The sequence below is a fragment of the Phalangium opilio genome, unplaced genomic scaffold (assembly GCF_054372755.1).
Source record: "Phalangium opilio isolate 3A_F unplaced genomic scaffold, DU_Popi_V2 ptg000113l_1, whole genome shotgun sequence".
Taxonomy (NCBI): Eukaryota; Metazoa; Arthropoda; class Arachnida; order Opiliones; family Phalangiidae; genus Phalangium; species Phalangium opilio.
In genome coordinates this window covers 133,965-151,364 of record NW_028324209.1, presented here as the reverse complement: position 1 = coordinate 151,364, position 17,400 = coordinate 133,965, and the positions used below count along the sequence as shown (strand labels likewise).

At 38.5% G+C, this 17,400-nt stretch overlaps 1 protein-coding gene across 3 annotated transcripts in view; it reads right to left on the bottom strand.

Annotated features, from left to right (window-relative positions):
* The window catches only part of LOC149623084 (dual specificity tyrosine-phosphorylation-regulated kinase 1B-like), a 60,246-nt gene that overhangs the window by 8,076 nt on the left and 34,770 nt on the right, over positions 1-17,400 (bottom strand). For all 3 annotated transcript variants that reach the window (XM_089853365.1, XM_089853363.1, XM_089853364.1), the window contains 2 exons: positions 9,060-9,295; positions 93-281 (listed from right to left, as the gene is read on the bottom strand). In XM_089853365.1, the coding sequence (XP_089709491.1) occupies positions 93-281; positions 9,060-9,245 (375 nt within the window). In that variant the 5' untranslated portion in view covers positions 9,246-9,295. The remainder of the gene's footprint in view (positions 1-92; positions 282-9,059; positions 9,296-17,400) is intronic.

Genomic DNA, 17,400 nt, shown 5'->3' with positions numbered 1-17,400 from the left:
GACAACTATAAACTATTGTTTTAAATCGAGTTTTATCTTGGCATGGCCGACATAAGAGTAATTAAAAGGTGGGGGGGGGGGTATTTATTTACCTGACCGAATGAGCCTTTCCCAATTAGTGAATCAATTTCGTAACGATCCAGGAACTTCTCTCCATTTCTGATAATATAATCGTGATTATCGTCGTCGTAGCCATCATTGTATAATCGACGCTCTTTCTTGTGGCTCGTATCTTCACCCTGCGTTTGTTGAGCCCGTCTCTTCTTTTTTGCATAATAAACCTGGACGAAAAATAGACAATTTTTTAAAAAAAGAAAATTAATTTTACAGTGTCCTCATTTCGATATAGCACTTCTACAAAATACATTTGTCACCAGAAAAAGAATACATCAAAGGAGTATAACAGGGTTCATACAACTTTTGGAAAACAAATTTCCCTGAGATTTCCAGGTTTTTCCCGTATATGGAGCAAATGTTAACGAAGGAGGGGGGGGGCAAATATGAATATTACATAATCAAAGGACATCCCCGTATCGCTAATATAACCAGAGTTATGAGCCTCCAAAGTATAGTGTAATGTTAATCCTATGGAGGGGATGTTTAGGAACATTTTCCTTAATTACTCTGCCTCTGTTTGACGCAAATTTCCCTGATTTCCCTGAAATTTACTACAAATTGGAAATTTCCCTGAGGTTTTTGTCAACTATTTATTTCCCTGATTTTTCCAGGTTTGTATGAACCCTGTATAAGCTCACATTGAGTGAAAATGGCTACTAAATAATTCCTATTAACTGTTTGTATTCATGACCACAGTTAACTGACTTTTTGATTTATCTCTAACTAGATAAGGTATCAAGTGTTGACCGGTTGTTAATAGGGGAGAGTTACCTGTCTATGTAAACACTAAATATTAAATAAATACCCTTTGGGGCCATCTGTATGGAATATCTGCATAATGTCATTTTACAGCTTTTAAATTCGAAAAAAAAAAAGCTTAAAGTGTTAGTGACATAATAAAGCATTCCAAGATCAACGCCTCAAAAATCAAATCTTCTATTCTCGTCTTTGGAGAATAATTAAACAATTGATAACGTAATATTCATAAGTTCATAAGATATCTTCCGTAAGTTTGTCAGTGGCTACTGTAACGAAGTGACGTAGGTGAACCAACAGATTCTCGTAAAGCAAGGCCTGGTTTGGCGCAGTCAAAGGGTTAGGACAGACTAAATAACTCTAGGCCAAATATCTTAAACAAAACTACGGCGAGTTTTCACCAAAGTCGAAGCGTGATTTTTCCAACTAAAATTCAAATACGCTGGATTTTTTTCCCCAACGAGACTTCGTAGCTTCCGGTAAAATGTTTCCGTGTTAATAAATCAGAATTTCTCTCAAGATGGTCGGTCTCCATGGGAACCTGACCTCTCTGAAATACACTAAGACAATACAGGGAGTGTTAACGTCTTAGACTGTAACCACTGCTGTAACTTAACGGCGTTAATGTCTTTCTACGTATTAACTGTGTAGTATAACGAACAGTTTATTTCTACACGCATGGTGTAGAGGAAAAATAATTTAGTAAAAATAAACTGAGATCCTCTCGTCTAGCGAGTCTGTCTCTCTCCGTGCCTGAATTCTAAGTTGCAGTGAGTCGTGCGGTACTTAAAGAGTTAAGACCCCCATGTTGTACAGGGTTATCACGCCTCAGGAAAAACCTGGATCAAAACTAGGCATTTTTTTAAAGAAATAAAAGCTTCTAAAAGTGACTAAAAACGACCAAATTAGCCTTATTCCTGATGAGCGCCATCTACCCATAGCGGTGACTTTGAGAACTACTGTAAGCGGCAAGCCAATCAGATATCGCTAAAATCTGGTGACGTCATTTTTGGTAAGACCCGAGAGTGCCAGTCAGTGACGTCACCAGATTTTAGCGACTTCTGATTGGCTTGCCGCTTACAGTAGTTCTCAAAGTCGCCGCTATGGGTAGGTGGCGCTGAAGTGATTAAAATTAAATTTGCGCTTGGGTGACGTCATTTTTGGTAAAACCCGAGAGTGCCAGTCAGTGACGTCACCAGATTTTAGCGACTTCTGATTGGCTTGCCGCTTACAGTAGTTCTCAAAGTCGCCGCTATGGGTAGGTGGCGCTGAAGTGATTAAAATTAAATTTGCGCTTGGGTGACGTCATTTTTGGTAAAACCCGAGAGTGCCAGTCAGTGACGTCACCAGATTTTAGCGACATCTGATTGGCTTGCCGCTTACAGTAGTTCTCAAAGTCGCCGCTATGGGTAGATGGCGCTGATCAGGAATAAGGCTAATTAAGCTATTTAAAAGGGATAAATTGTTTCTCGGAGATGAGAATTTTTTAATTAGAATAAAAGATATTTTAAAGGTCTGTGGCGTAATTAAGATCAATCCACGGGCTTATATATTTCAAGTCAAAGGTCACCTCATCATAAAAGGCATAGGTAGAAATTACATCGAGCCGTGTCAAACAGCAATTAATTTTCGGAAAAGTAACTTTTAGCAGAAGCATATGTTTTCATTCGAGAGAGGTGTACCACCACAAAGCGGGGTGTAAGTGTAACATGATTCTTCCCAACATGATTGATTTTACATTTGGAGCAACGTTACTAAACCGAATCATATACGCGATAAATAAAACACTCATCATTACTCTATTAGCGCTGTTAAACTATTTGCCAAGGCGCATGCACTTGAGCATGGATTTTTGTCCCCACGTCAAGACGAGGATTGTTACTTGATTGCTAGGGATTTAGTGCCAAACAGTTATAGAATTCACCCTAATTCATCCGAAGTTTGATGAGCAGTAGAGCAAACCAAAAGGGTTAACCCGAGAAAAGTTACGCTACATAACTAAAGTATTAAGAGGATACAGAGTGCCATCCTTCTATTATCCCCTTCTGCTAGTATTCGCGAGCCAGTTTTTACCCCTGGTATACCGCGCCGGGGGGATGAAGTAACAGGGGTGTGCCAACATGAGCCAAAATTTTCTACTGGAGCGGGGGCAAAATGGCTGCCTAATGTTACTGTCCCATAGAGTTGGCGCGCCGGGAAGGGGGGGGGATGAAGTAAACATCTCTATTATTGGCTCAGATGGAACGCGAATCACACAGCAGCACTCTCGCCGAGTCACTTTCCCTCATCTCTATTTGCCCTTGGTGAAACCCCTCCAAAACGGTCCTAAAACTTTTGTCCGGGTTACTAAATGACGACGTGATTTATGAATGTTTTGGGGAAGAATATAACCCCTCCTACTAAAGCGCGGCAGTAAGCTTAGTACTCGCGTTAGGATTAAGCGATCGGGGGAAACTATTAAAAGATCCCCGGACCACACAGGGACATAAAAAATGAGCGAAATAATGATAGAAAACGAGAATTGATTGATTCAAATGATAACTATAGCCTTTGGTCAAAAGATATCTCTGGTAAAAATCAAATTTGGGTCTCTCCGAGGTTCATCATTACGGAATCACCGTCTTGACCACTACCGGACGTAGAGCTACCGTGATTTCGTGAACCATTTATCGACTGCGAGAAGGGGTTTGTCCGCTAGTTCGGACGTGGACCGGATCTCCCCTCCCCCACCCCCGAAAGGAAACCATTATTCTTAGTTTCGATCATAGATACGATTGTGGTACTATTCATCTTCCTCGTGGTCTATTTTTTAGACCCACATGAGGTGATTTTCATCATTATAGATACTAAATACATTTTCAGGGTTCATACAACTTTTGGAAAACAAATTTCCCTGAGATTTCCAAGTTTTTCCCCATATACTTCCCTGAATTCTTCAGGTTTTTCCCGTATATGGAGTCTCTTATGGTGCAAATATTAACGAAGGAGGGGGGGGGGCAAATATGACTATTACATAATCAAAGGGCATCCTCGTATCTCTAATATAACCAGAGTTATGAGCCTCCAAAGTATAGTGTAATGTTAATCCTATAGAGGGTATGTTTACGGACATTTTGCTTAATTACTCGGCCCCTGTTTGTCGTAGCCCTAAGTTTTTAGTATCCTTGGAAAGGGGACAAATTGGACTACGACATACTCAAAGGACATCCTCCTATCTCTAATAGAACCAGAGTTATGACCCTCCAAATATAGTGCAATGTTAATCCTATGGAGGGGGCTATGTTTACGTTTTGCTTAATTACTAGGCCCCTGTTTGTCGTAACCCCAAGTGTTTAGTATCATTGGAAAGGGGACAAATAGGACTATAACATACTCAAAGGGCATCCTCGTATCTCTAATAGAACCAGAGTTATGAGGCTCCAAAGTATAGTGTAATGTTAATCCTATAGAGGGGATGTTTACGAAAATTTTGCTTAAATACTCGGCCCCTGTTTGACGCAAATATCCCCGATTTCACTGAATTTTACTAAAAATTCGAAATTTCCTTGAATTTTCCCTGAGGTTTTTGTCAACTATTTATTTCCCTGATTTTTCCAGGTTTGTATGAACCCTGATTTTTAATATCCCTGATAAAGTTTTAGGAGTTTCGGGGTTTGTCGATCTGAAAGTTACGAAAGATGGTAACAAAATTTAAACAATCCAATTCAGTTTTCTCCGACTTTCCAAGCTTTTCTCTAACCCTTTTATTCCAAAAATTAATTAGTGATGGGCGATATCGTAAACTAATCGATGTCGACACCTATATCGAATGTTTCACTGAAATCGATACCGATTTTAACCGATAATTTAAACTCGGCGATCTAACCACTATCGAAGTTTCACACTGGAACCGATACCGATTTTAACCGATAATTTAACAAAATATAACCGATATCAACGATTATCAACCGATAATTTAACAAAATGAAACCGATATCAACGATTATCAACCGATAATTTAACAAAATGAAACCGATATCAACGATTATCAACCGATAATTTAACAAAATGAAACCGATATCAACGATTATCAACCGATAATTTAACAAAATGAAACCGATATCAACGATTATCAACCGATAATTTAACAAAATGAAACCGATATCAACGATTTTCAACTGATAATTTAACAAAATAAACCGATATCAACGATTAAAACCAATATCGAGTGGTTATCACGGCGAGTTCAGAAAATAAATATAGAAATTATGACTTTGATACACTAGAAGGATAATCTTTATCTCTCGCTGGTTACATACATATATACACATTTTTATACCGATCCAAAGAAATCAACCAGTTTTCTCATCCCCCTTTACAGTTTATAAGATCCACGACACATTGTAATTTAATCAATTATTTGACTGGTCTGGAATTTGAACAAAAATTTCGATGTTAAGCCTAATCTACGGACTTTGCTCTTGAGAAGAACAAAAAACAAGACGGCCCAAGGGCTCGTAATAGTAGCCATATCGTACGAGTGAATAGCCCCTCTATACCCTACCCTAATGAGTGGATAACCCCTCTATAACTTACCCTAATGATTAATTAGCACAAAATAAATATAAAAACCCCAAACATACAAATTCATAAGTATCCGACCCTACAGATAAAAATTCAAAAGCTTCCGACCCCACAGATTAAGAGGTACCCCACCCCACATCACCCCGACATTTTAGAGATAAGAATAAATAATAAAAAACTCGAGGTTTCTATCGAGTCTCTATGGTTCAGTGGTTAGAGTGTTTGTCTACTACGCCAGCGACTCGGGTTCGATTCCCGGGTCTGACCTGAAAAAATTTTAATTATAATTAAATCTCTAACCGAGCCCAGTAACTCCTATGGGTGGGTTGTGGTATTATAAAGTTCCTTTTAAGCCAAAATCTGACGATAACGAAGCGACAACCCCGGCCACTACTACTACTACTACTACTACTACTACTACTACGACGGCTCGGGTCAAACTAAGAGCCTCATAGTATACTACGATATGGCTAAAAAACCAACTTCCATTGTCAATAATAAAGTTGGTGTGTACAAGATGAATGTCTTTATTGAATAAAGTTCAAAAGACGCAGGGGGTATATAAAAATGTCCGACTAAACGTCCCCTGGCTGCTACCATCTTTTTATCAACAAACACGAGGACACGAGCTCCTTACACCATCGGTGCGACAATAAATCCAACAGTCCATTAACTTTCGGCACGCAGAAAAAGGGGGGGGGGGCTACGAGAAAGAGAAATGGCGGGAAAGGTCTTTAGCCACTGCACAGGGTAACGGGGTAGCCAACTCATGGACACCATAAATATACTACACTAGAAGTAAAGGGATAGAGAGTGGCTTAAAGGCCGACTTCCAGCGAAAAGGGTTCTAGCGAACTGAAAACCGAGCATCGAGACTAACAATGAATAAGCGACCGTGCCGATTTTCGAATCCCCGCCGGGTCAAAAGTTGGAAGGGTTCTCGCTAACTGAAAGTCGTGCAATCAGTGGAATGAACAATAGAAATCCTTTTAAATTTATTTCCTCTCGAATTTTTGCTTTCCCCTGAAGGAAATTCTCCATTGCGTATCTAACCACATTGGACGGCTTTCAGTTAGCTAGAACCCTCCCATCTTTAACCCCAGCGGGGATTCGACAATCTGAGTGGTCGCTTCATTGTTAGTCTATATGCTCGGTTTTCAGTTCGCTAGAACCCTTTTCGCTGGAAGTCGGCCTTTAAATGTACTGAAAACCGGGAAATTTCGCGTCTACGTAGCCCGGACAGCGTTGCCACGAAATTTGTTTTAGACTGAATTCCCTGAACAGTCAGTCACCCAGCAGAACAGATTGGCACCTTATAATATATTTGAGATATCCATGGAGTAGGACGGGTCTTACTCTTATCCCGACAAACCGTCCAATGAAGCGCGAAAAGGAGGCAAAATTCAGTTGCGGTGGTGGGTGAATAGGAGTAGCCTCTTCCTTAGTTTTCTATTAACCATCCGGATAACTTTCCCAAGAATGCACGGTCCTTTTGTGTCCCAAAAAGTCGACCAGCCAGAAAACATTTTTCATAACTAAAGACTGGCGCCGTCCAACACCCGCCCAAATAGATACGGAATCGACGCCAGCAGGACCCCCAAAAACGATCGAGACTATCTTTAGCTAAAAGAGTTTTGTCCCCAACTCAACTGGACAATAGAGAGAAGGAAGATCCGAGAGAAAAACATCAAATCGACAAATGCTATAACATAATAATAATGTTTAGTCTATGATAAATTTGCATAAAGAATTTTCCCTTCGTGGTCTAAAACATCATTCAATCATGGGTTTTATTATAAACTCTTCAAAGGGCCTAGGAAAACTAGGAAGCTTGGAATCACACTAGGGTCACTAAAAATTCACAGCTGGTGCACGTGCAACCAAAGCGTCGGCTCGCCAAGGATCACTCCAAATTCACAGTTAGGCTCACGCACGAGGGGAGCTTAGGCCTTCAAGGTCACTTCATTTTCAGGGCTGAGCGCACGCGCGAGGCGAGCTTAGGACTTCAAGGTCATTTCAAATTCAGGGCTAAGCGCACGCGCGAGGCGAGCTTAGGACTTCAAGGTCATTTCAAATTCAGGGCTAAGCGCACGCGCGAGGCGAGCTTAGGACTTCAAGGTCACTTGAAATTCAGGGCTAAGCGCACGCGCGAGGCGAGCTTAGGACTTCAAGGTCATTTCAAATTCAGGGCTAAGCGCACGCGCGAGGCGAGCTTAGGACTTCAAGGTCACTTGAAATTCAGGGCTAAGCGCACGCGCGAGGCGAGCTTAGGACTTCAAGGTCACTTGAAATTCAGGGCTAAGCGCAAGCGCGACGGGACCTTAGGACTTCAAGGTCACTTCAAATGCAGGGCTAAGCGCAAGCGCGAGGGGAGCTTAGGACTTTAAGGTCACTTGAAATTCAGGGCTAAGCGCACGCGCGAGGGGAGCATCGGGTCACTCCAAATTCACACCTGGGCGCACGAGCAAGAAAAGCTTAGGCCTTCAAGGTCATTTCAAATTCACGGCAACGCGCAATGGAAGCTTGGGGGTCTCAAAAATGAAGGGGGGGGGAGTAAAAAATGTATCTGAATTTTTCCTGTTATATCAAGGTCACTCAAAATTTACAAGGATTAAGCTCACTGTACTCGAATGAGGCTCTCTTTAAAACTAAAAAATCTGTGAGTCAACCTTGTTTAAATTAAGCGATATGCACCTGCTATGACGTCACTAGTGTTTGAAATTTCAAACACTTTAGATAACTTTCCCCATGACTGTCTCGGACTAAAGTCCAGGAAGATAAAATAGGAATTTAAAGCATAAAACTTAGATTAAGCTACTTCCGGTCGGTTTCCTTAAGATTAGGGCCGTTCCGTTAGACGACGGAAAACAGACCGAGGCTTACAAATAACCCTTGGCTTCAAATAACCTTGAAAGTCTGAGTTCCGGGTTCGAGTCTGAAAGTTTGATGGCTATAGCTACAGACGGTGTCTACACCTCAAAATATAGCCCGGCTTTCCACAACTCGGGCGGGTATCGTCTAGCCTGAAAACTTTACTTTTTGCTCGCCTTCTTACAGGCAAGGCTAACATATAGAACGTTAGTCCTAATAAAACCTTGGCGTAGACCGGTTCTAGACGAAACAGGAAATTTTCATACGCGGGACTATAGCTAATAATTCCTGGGAAATACCGTCTGTCCCTCCCTATTCAGGCCGCTACAGAGATGAGGACCTTAAGGTCTTTCCTTATTTAAGATGTTCAACAAATCTATATCATAAACAACTTTAGAAAGCTCGAATCTTTCGCGTTTTACATCTGTTTAAACGTCTTTTCCAAGATTGCGTTTAAAATTTAAAAACCCGTCTTCAAAAATCGTATTTACTTAAATGAGAAAAATGTTTTTTCTTAAGCCTCGCCCCGTCTCGCCCAAATAATTTGAAATTCAATGAAGCATAAGGTCATGACAATGACATATAAGTTTACAACGTAAACTAACCTATGATTATCAAGTCTTGGTTCAACCAAAGCCAATTAGATATAACAGAAAGTCAGTCTATACACCGACATTCCTTACTTTCTGTTATTCTATTTGCTTTTGGTTCAACCAGAAGTAAATTAGACAAAAAGGCGACATAATTCTTACCTCGTTGATGTGTTTGTATGTTTTGATGAGATCGACGCTCAACTTGCGTAGAGGCGCGCTGGTAGGGTCCCGAAACTTGTAGGGAATGCGAGATTGTAACGCCACTAAATCGTTCGTCGGCCCTTGATGACCCCTGGTAGCCGCCATGGCCACCAGTTGATCTTGCGTCACCAACTGGCCGTACATTGAGCCCGTCGTCCCGCCACCCCCTCCACCGTGACCTTTGCTTTGATCGTCTAAAAAGAAACGTAAAAAGCGAATAATTAGAAAATTGCATAAGCCTCGTTTTTATAAGAGTCGTTTTTAAACGTCCCGGGCTTTGTCAATACACCGAGGGGTCCGTCATTGCCAAAAAATCGCGTACGCTCGGGGGGAAAAATCCAAAAACAAATCCAAAATTTTGTGAAAATTCACAAAAAAAATCCAAAATTTTGTGAAAATTCACAAAAAAAATCCAAAATTTTGTGAAAATTCACAAAAAAAATCCAAAATTTTGTGAAAATTCACAAAAAAAATCCAAAATTTTGTGAAAATTCACCAAAAAAATCCAAAATTTTGTGAAAATTCACAAAAAAAATCCAAAATTTTGTGAAAATCCACAAAAAAAATCCAAAATTTTGTGAAAATTCACAAAAAAAAAATCCAAAATTTTGTGAAAATTCACAAAAAAAATCCAAAATTTTGTGAAAATTCACAAAAAAAATCCAAAATTTTGTGAAAATTCACAAAAAAAATCCAAAATTTTGTGAAAATCCACAAAAAAAATCCAAAATTTTGTGAAAATCCACAAAAAAAATCCAAAATTTTGTGAAAATCCACAAAAAAATCCAAAATTTTGTGAAAATCCACAAAAAAATCCAAAATTTTGTGAAAATCCACAAAAAAATCCAAAATTTTCAAATTCACAAATCCAGGAAGACGATAAAAATTACAGTTAAAAATACAAAATCCTAAAAAAAAATACGAAATCCCAAAACAAATTACGAAATCCCGAAAAAATACAAAATCCCGAAAAAAAAAAAATACAAAATCCCGAGAAAAAATACGAAATTCCATGAAAAAATCCAAAAATACAACGGTTTTTTTGAAAATCCTACTGGATTTTGGAGTTTTATAAAAAATTGACAAATCCATATAAATAAAAAAAATACGTAAAAATCCATAAAAATCCCGTAGGTTTTTTTTTTTTTTTTCGAATGACGGACCCCTCGCAATACACTGATAAGCCTTTGTTATAGACCTGTATATACGAGTCAAAATTTTCTTTCCGTATTTACGATTTAGAACATGTACAACGAAACAATGCAAATAAATACACAAAGTTGGAAAAGTATTTAGTCGTGTTTCAGAACTTGTATAGAATTTCTTTCATCGCGTGACGGACAAGAGTCTGTAACTCCGAGACCATTGTGATAAAACACGCGATGTTCGTATCTTTTCCATACGAAACATATTCTTCGCGATTTCAACTTTAGGACATTATTTAAGTTGTTAGTTCTTAGGCCTTGGTTTGGTAGTAAAATCCACCTCATTCGCGATGCACGGGGTCAAGGCTTAACTCGCAAAAGTTTAAATGGTAAATCTGGATCAAAATGACGCGTCGTCCGCTTTAGAGTCAAAAATATTGAAAAAGTTCGTATCTGAAGCGGACAACGCGTAATTTTAACCCAGATTCGTCAGTAAAAAATCGCGTGTTAAGCCTCGCCCATGCATCGGGAATAACGTGAATTGAAGCCTATGACGGTAATCCTCTAACACATATACGAAAACGGAAGAGTGAAATAGATATACAACCGTTTTATGGCTGCAGACCAACGTAAGAACATCAAAATCATTAAGTGTTTATCCGCTAATTTTAATTAATGTTTATAACTATTGAAGTGTTAAGCCTAACAGCAACATTTAAAACTTTCAAGTGTTAAGCCTAACAAGAAAACATTTTTGGTGTAAGTTTTCTTAACGCGTAATTTTATTAACATAAATCGATTAAAATAGTCCAACTAAATTCCCCTTCAAGAAACATTAATAAAATAAGCCCAACCACCACCAGAGACGAACTAATCGGCGTAGGCCTCGATCTTCGTTCGGTCCGTATTGCACCATCTCTTTTAGTTCTTAGGTCTAGAAGGATATATGCACATTTAGTACCCCAACCCCGGCCATCCTGATCTGACGCAATGAACCGCGGGACCCCTAGGAACAGAGAAGCAACGAAACGGCCGCGAGCGTCTAGCCCGGCAACAGCCGACCGAGATAGTTTAAATGGCGGCAACGAAGGGGAGAAGCCCCTTTCACCCCCTCCCCCCTCGTTGTCTACGCGGCGTGGGGCAGTTAGGGGTAGACCGTCGCCGGTCGAGTCTTTCCCGACAGTCCCCGGTAGACGCGAGCCACCCTGATCTACCTCTACTTGGGACGTCGTCGCGCGCTCGCCGCCGCCGTCCGGGGGTAGCTTCCCCTCATCAAGGGACGAGAGAGATCATCCAATAAAAAAACATCCCCCACCCAACCACCCACCACTATGACAGTGACAAAACCTACGGTAGAGACACGGATCTTATAAACCCTTTTGGGAATGAGATAACTGAGTGCTATAGACACAAACCATGGAATGCACGAGCAATTAAAGGCAGATTGGAATTGGAAGGTCATTCCAAATTCAATTTCAGACCCCAGTGCACTGTTTAAAGGTAGGCGAGCGGGACACGTAAAAAAAAAAAAAATAGGATCAGTATTGTTCTGGTATATCAAGGTCACTCCATAATAAAATGTTTGGAGGTAGGAGTGCAGGGGCGTAAATAATCATGTATTCCATTAAGCCAGGAATGCATACGGCTAACAGGAATCGTGGTGTAGCCATTTCACTCAACGTATCTAGGCGGATTTCACGGGAAGAGCTGGACTATTCGTGGCTTATGAACAATTTATCCTCGCGAAAAACCTACGCGCAACCTGTCGCGTCTTGGGCGCGTATCCGACCTCCCTTTGCTACCAACCAATGAAATCACAGTTTGAAAGACGTCGGAATTACGAGGCATGACGGATAATACATAGTTCCCATGCTAGGAGGATCCATACCATTTACACAGGGAGGTCAGGCTTCAGGTGTTACACAAGGAGGCCTGACTCACTATTGGTGACTCCTATTGAAAATGGTATGGATCCTCCTAGCATGGGCCCACAAAAAACCCGAGTATAAATTATATAAGGGGGCGCGATAATTCCTATTAGGTTTATGTATTCTTGCCTGAGCTAGCTTCCGTAAGCTAGGGTTGCGAAAAAAGATACTTCTTTTATAATAATCAAAAGTAAATTCTAGTTTAATATGACGTAATCATAATACCTTTCGATATTTAGTATTTATTTCCCAAGAACCGAAATAATAAAGAATTAAAGCACGCGAGGGAAATGCCTTGACGTCAATCAATGACGCGTGGTTCGTCGTCTTCCTTCCTTCCTCATTTCTTCATATAGAAAAAAAATAGCATGGCCTATTTTTCTTCAGCTTCCCCTCGACCTTGGCATATACATGACGTCACAATGATTATCGCCATTAACAAATTGTTACGAGTTTGATACAAATTTTTCGGGTTCAACTTCCTTCCCTGGTGACTATTTTCATGTCATCTTCAATAAATTTTGGGTCAAAGTTGCCACAGTTTTTAATTGAAACTACTATTTTGTAGTTAATAAAATTTTTCCCCGACTTTTCCCTGACCTTTTAGTCCCATTTTCCATTTCCCTGACTTTTCCAGGATTTCCAGGTCGTGTACGAACCCTGTATAAGTTATTCTCAATTCCCACGAGACTGAGATAGGAAAAATTCAATAACTTTTCCCTAACACTTTTAGTCGGTCCATTTTTAAATTCCCTGACTTGTCCCAGGTTTTTCCCTGACTCGTGTTGGCCACAACCCTGATTTGTAAACTTGGGTGTTCCTATTTTTCTTTCTTCCTATTCCCAGACTGAACTAGGAAAGAGGAACTACATCAGGGAGCGCGGGCCAGTTGGGAAAGTTATTTTTAGCATCTGCTATCGATCCAGGCGTTTGCCGTAGATGGAGGGTGGATGGGGGGAGGAAAGGGGGAGGAGAGAAAGCACCCTAAGAAGGTCAGCTATAGCCTGCCATGAAATGAGGGCAAGGCGAAAAAAAAAGGCAACTCGAGGGCGCTGGACTTTCGGCGGCTGTCCGGGGTGCAGCCCAAAAGGGATCTACAGAAACTCGACGCCCCCAAAAACGTACGGAAGACATTTTGTTTCTACAAATGATTGACTTCGTTCATTGTACGCACGAATCACGTGACATTAATCGCGGTCGTCTTAAAAAATTGTTAGAGCACGTGAAATTTCACGAGGTTTAAAGGCCGACTTCCAACGAAAAGGGTTCAAGCGAACTGAAAACCGAGCATCGAGACTAAGAATGAAGCGGCCACTCAGATTGTCGAATCCCCCCCCCCGCTGGGGTAAAAGATGGAAGGGTTCTCGCTAACTGAAAGCCGTGCAATCAGTTGTTCTAGTTTGAAAGGTACTTTTCAAACTACACTCTCTCCCTTCCCACTCAAGTAAGGGCGTTAAGGGATGGGGATGATATTGCTCTTGAGCTTCTATTTTCTCCACTGGAGAATATTCCTCCTGAGAGTCGAAATTGAAATACGAACACAGACAAAAATTTATTTATCACAGGGTCTCCACTTAAAGGAAATTTAACCTTGAAATATAGGAGAAAATTGATGAGAAATATAGGAGAAAATTGATGAAAAATATAGGAGAAAATTGATGAAAAATATAGGAGAAAATTGATGAAAAATATAGGAGAAAATTGATGAAAAATATAGGAGAAAATTGATGAAAAATATAGGAGAAAATTGATGAAAAATATAGGAGAAAATTGATGAAATATATAGGAGAAAATTGATGAAATATATAGGAGAAAATTGATGAAAAATATAGGAGAAAATTGATGAAAAATATAGGAGAAAATTGATGAAAAATATAGGAGAAAATTGATGAAATATATAGGAGAAAATTGATGAAAAATATAGGAGAAAATTGATGAAAAATATAGGAGAAAATTGATGAAATATATAGGAGAAAATTGATGAAATATATAGGAGAAAATTGATGAAATATATAGGAGAAAATTGATGAAAAATATAGGAGAAAATTGATGAAAAATATAGGAGAAAATTGATGAAAAATATAGGAGAAAATTGATGAAAAATATAGGAGAAAATTGATGAAAAATATAGGAGAAAATTGATGAAAAATATAGGAGAAAATTGATGAAAAATATAGGAGAAAATTGATGAAAAATATAGGAGAAAATTGATGAAAAATATAGGAGAAAATTGATGAAAAATATAGGAGAAAATTGATGAAAAATATTAGGAGAAAATTGATGAAAAATATAGGAGAAAATTGATGAAAAATATAGGAGAAAATTGATGAAAAATATAGGAGAAAATTGATGAAAAATATAGGAGAAAATTGATGAAAAATATAGGAGAAAATTGATGAAAAATATAGGAGAAAATTGATGAAAAATATAGGAGAAAATTGATGAAAAATATAGGAGAAAATTGATGAAAAATATAGGAGAAAATTGATGAAAAATATAGGAGAAAATTGATGAAAAATATAGGAGAAAATTGATGAAAAATATAGGAAGAAATAGATGAAAAATATAGGAAGAAATAGATGAAAAATATAGGAAGAAATAGATGAAAAATATAGGAAGAAATAGATGAAAAATATAGGAAGAAATAGATGAAAAATATAGGAAGAAATAGATGAAAAATATAGGAAGAAATAGATGAAAAATATAGGAAGAAATAGATGAAAAACATGGGAAGAAATAGATGAAAAATATAGGAATTTTTTTTATAAAAAATACAGGAAAAAATGTATAAAACAATACAAGGAAAAATATATAAAAATGCAGGAAAAAATGTATAAAACAATACAAGGAAAAATATATAAAAAATGCAGGAAAAAATGTATAAAAAATGCAGGAAAAAATGTACAAAAAATGCAGGAAAAAATGTATAAAAAATGCAGGAAAAAATGTATAAAAAATGCAGGAAAAAAATGTATAAAAAAATATAGGAAAAATGTATAAAAAATATAGGAAAAATGTATAAAAAATATAGGAAAAAATGTATAAAAAATGCAGGAAAAAATGTATAAAAAATGCAGGAAAAAATGTATAAAAAATGCAGGAAAAAATGTATAAAAAATGCAGGAAAAAATGTATAAAAAATGCAGGAAAAAATGTATAAAAAATGCAGGAAAAATGTATAAAAAATATAGGAAAAAATGTATAAAAAATATAGGAAAAAATGTATAAAAATATAGGCAAAAATGTATAAAAAATATAGGAAAAATGTATAAAATATATAGGAAAAATGTATAAAAAAATATAGGAAAAAATGTATAAAAATATAGGAAAAATGTATAAAAAAATATAGGAAAAAATGTATAAAAATATAGGAAAAAATGTATAAAAAATACAGCAAAAAAATCATAAAAAATATAGCAAAAAAATCATAAAAAATATAGCAAAAAAATTATAAAAAATATAGGAAAAAAAATTATAAAAAAATAGAGGGGGTTTTTGGAACGGATTATCAGTCGGTAAGAAGTATTACTTATCTAGATAAGGATAATTAATTTTCATTTAAGTTAATTAAAGCCTAATTTGCCGCCGTTTTGTGATTCATCTTTAAATGGAAACGTAAAATTTATCCGAGCTTATTTATTCTCGGCCACGTGATCAGCCTAACGGTTTAAGGCAACTGGCCATACACGGGTTCTATCCCAATAACGAGCGCCGAGGCACGTGACCCACCAAAGTAATAAGAGAGCCTAAGAGAGGAGCTCCCGGAGAATGGCGTTGCCATGGCAACCCGTGTTTACATAGACTTACGCCTAAAGGCAACTAGGAAGAGTACAAAAGGGTTAAATCTATATCGCGGTTATGTTAGGCTTAAATATCGCAACGCCTAATTATTTCAACCATTGAAATTAATATATTTTGGAGAAAAATGGAGTAGCATTGTTCTACTATATTCTGATGGATTTCGACTATTAGGGTGAATGCTACCGACTATCCAGGGTTTTCGGCAGACAATTCCCGGCTTTTTACAGGTTTTCCCTGACCTTTTAGGCCCATTTTCAATTTCCCTGACTTTTCCCTGACCTTTTAGGCCCTTTTCCAAATTTCCCTGACTTTTCCCTGACCTTTTAGGCCCATTTCCAAATTTCCCTGACTTTTCCCTGACCTTTTAGGCCCATTTCCAAATTTCCCTGACTTTTCCCTGACCTTTTAGGCCCTTTTCCAAATTTCCCTGACTTTTCCCTGACCTTTTAGGCCCATTTTAAATTTCCCTGACTTTTCCAGCTTTTCCAGGTCGTGTACGAACCCTGATAATTCAAAGCCAACCGAATCCCAAGTCCACAATTCAAAGCCAACCGAATCCCAAGTCCACAATTGTAAGCCAAAAATTTTAAAGGTAACCCTTCTAAGTCGGAATAGTCCAACGTTTTAAGTAAACAAATGTACGTGAACAATTCTTAGTCAAATCCAACAATTGTCAGCGCGTATATGGCATAATAATACCACCACCCTTTAGAAGGGAAAATTGCGAGAAACTAATCAAGCTTGTAGGATGGAGAGGTTGGTATTAAGGAGTCCTCGCCGGGCGCTTATCACCCGAGGGTGTTAAAACTTAAAGAGGGTTCAATGAACACCCACGGACCGCGGCGGCAGTGACGAGTTACCACTGCACGAGAGACGCTACACAAGAGTGAAAGTAGTTGGACCACATTCCTGGCGTTCCAAGCTTTCTCGACGCGCATTCCACCTGCAAGCCAATCCTCGAAACCTATTCCCACGCTCGCCTAAACAGTATTCGCCGCAACCCTTATCATTTTGAAACTATACCCTTAACAGGAAATTGATACCATCCTGGTGGTGGACTTTGCGTCATTTTAAAGACTATTATTAGCAAATTATTTTTTGAGCAACAAGAGACGAGTGAGCTTAGATCAGGGTGACCATTGAAAATACCTTCATAGGAAACATATCCTTGTAATATAGGAAATTATAGGAGGAAATTAGCGTAGCTTATTCCTGATCAGCGCCACCTACCCATAGCGGCGACTTTGAGAACTACTGTAAGCGGCAAGCCAATCAGATATCGCTAAAATCTGGTGACGTCATTTTTGGTAAGACCCGAGAGTGCCAGTCAGTGACGTCACCAGATTTTAGCGACATCTGATTGTAATTAGCGGTCTTATTCCTGATCAGCGCCATCTACCCATAGCGGTGACTTTGAGAACTACC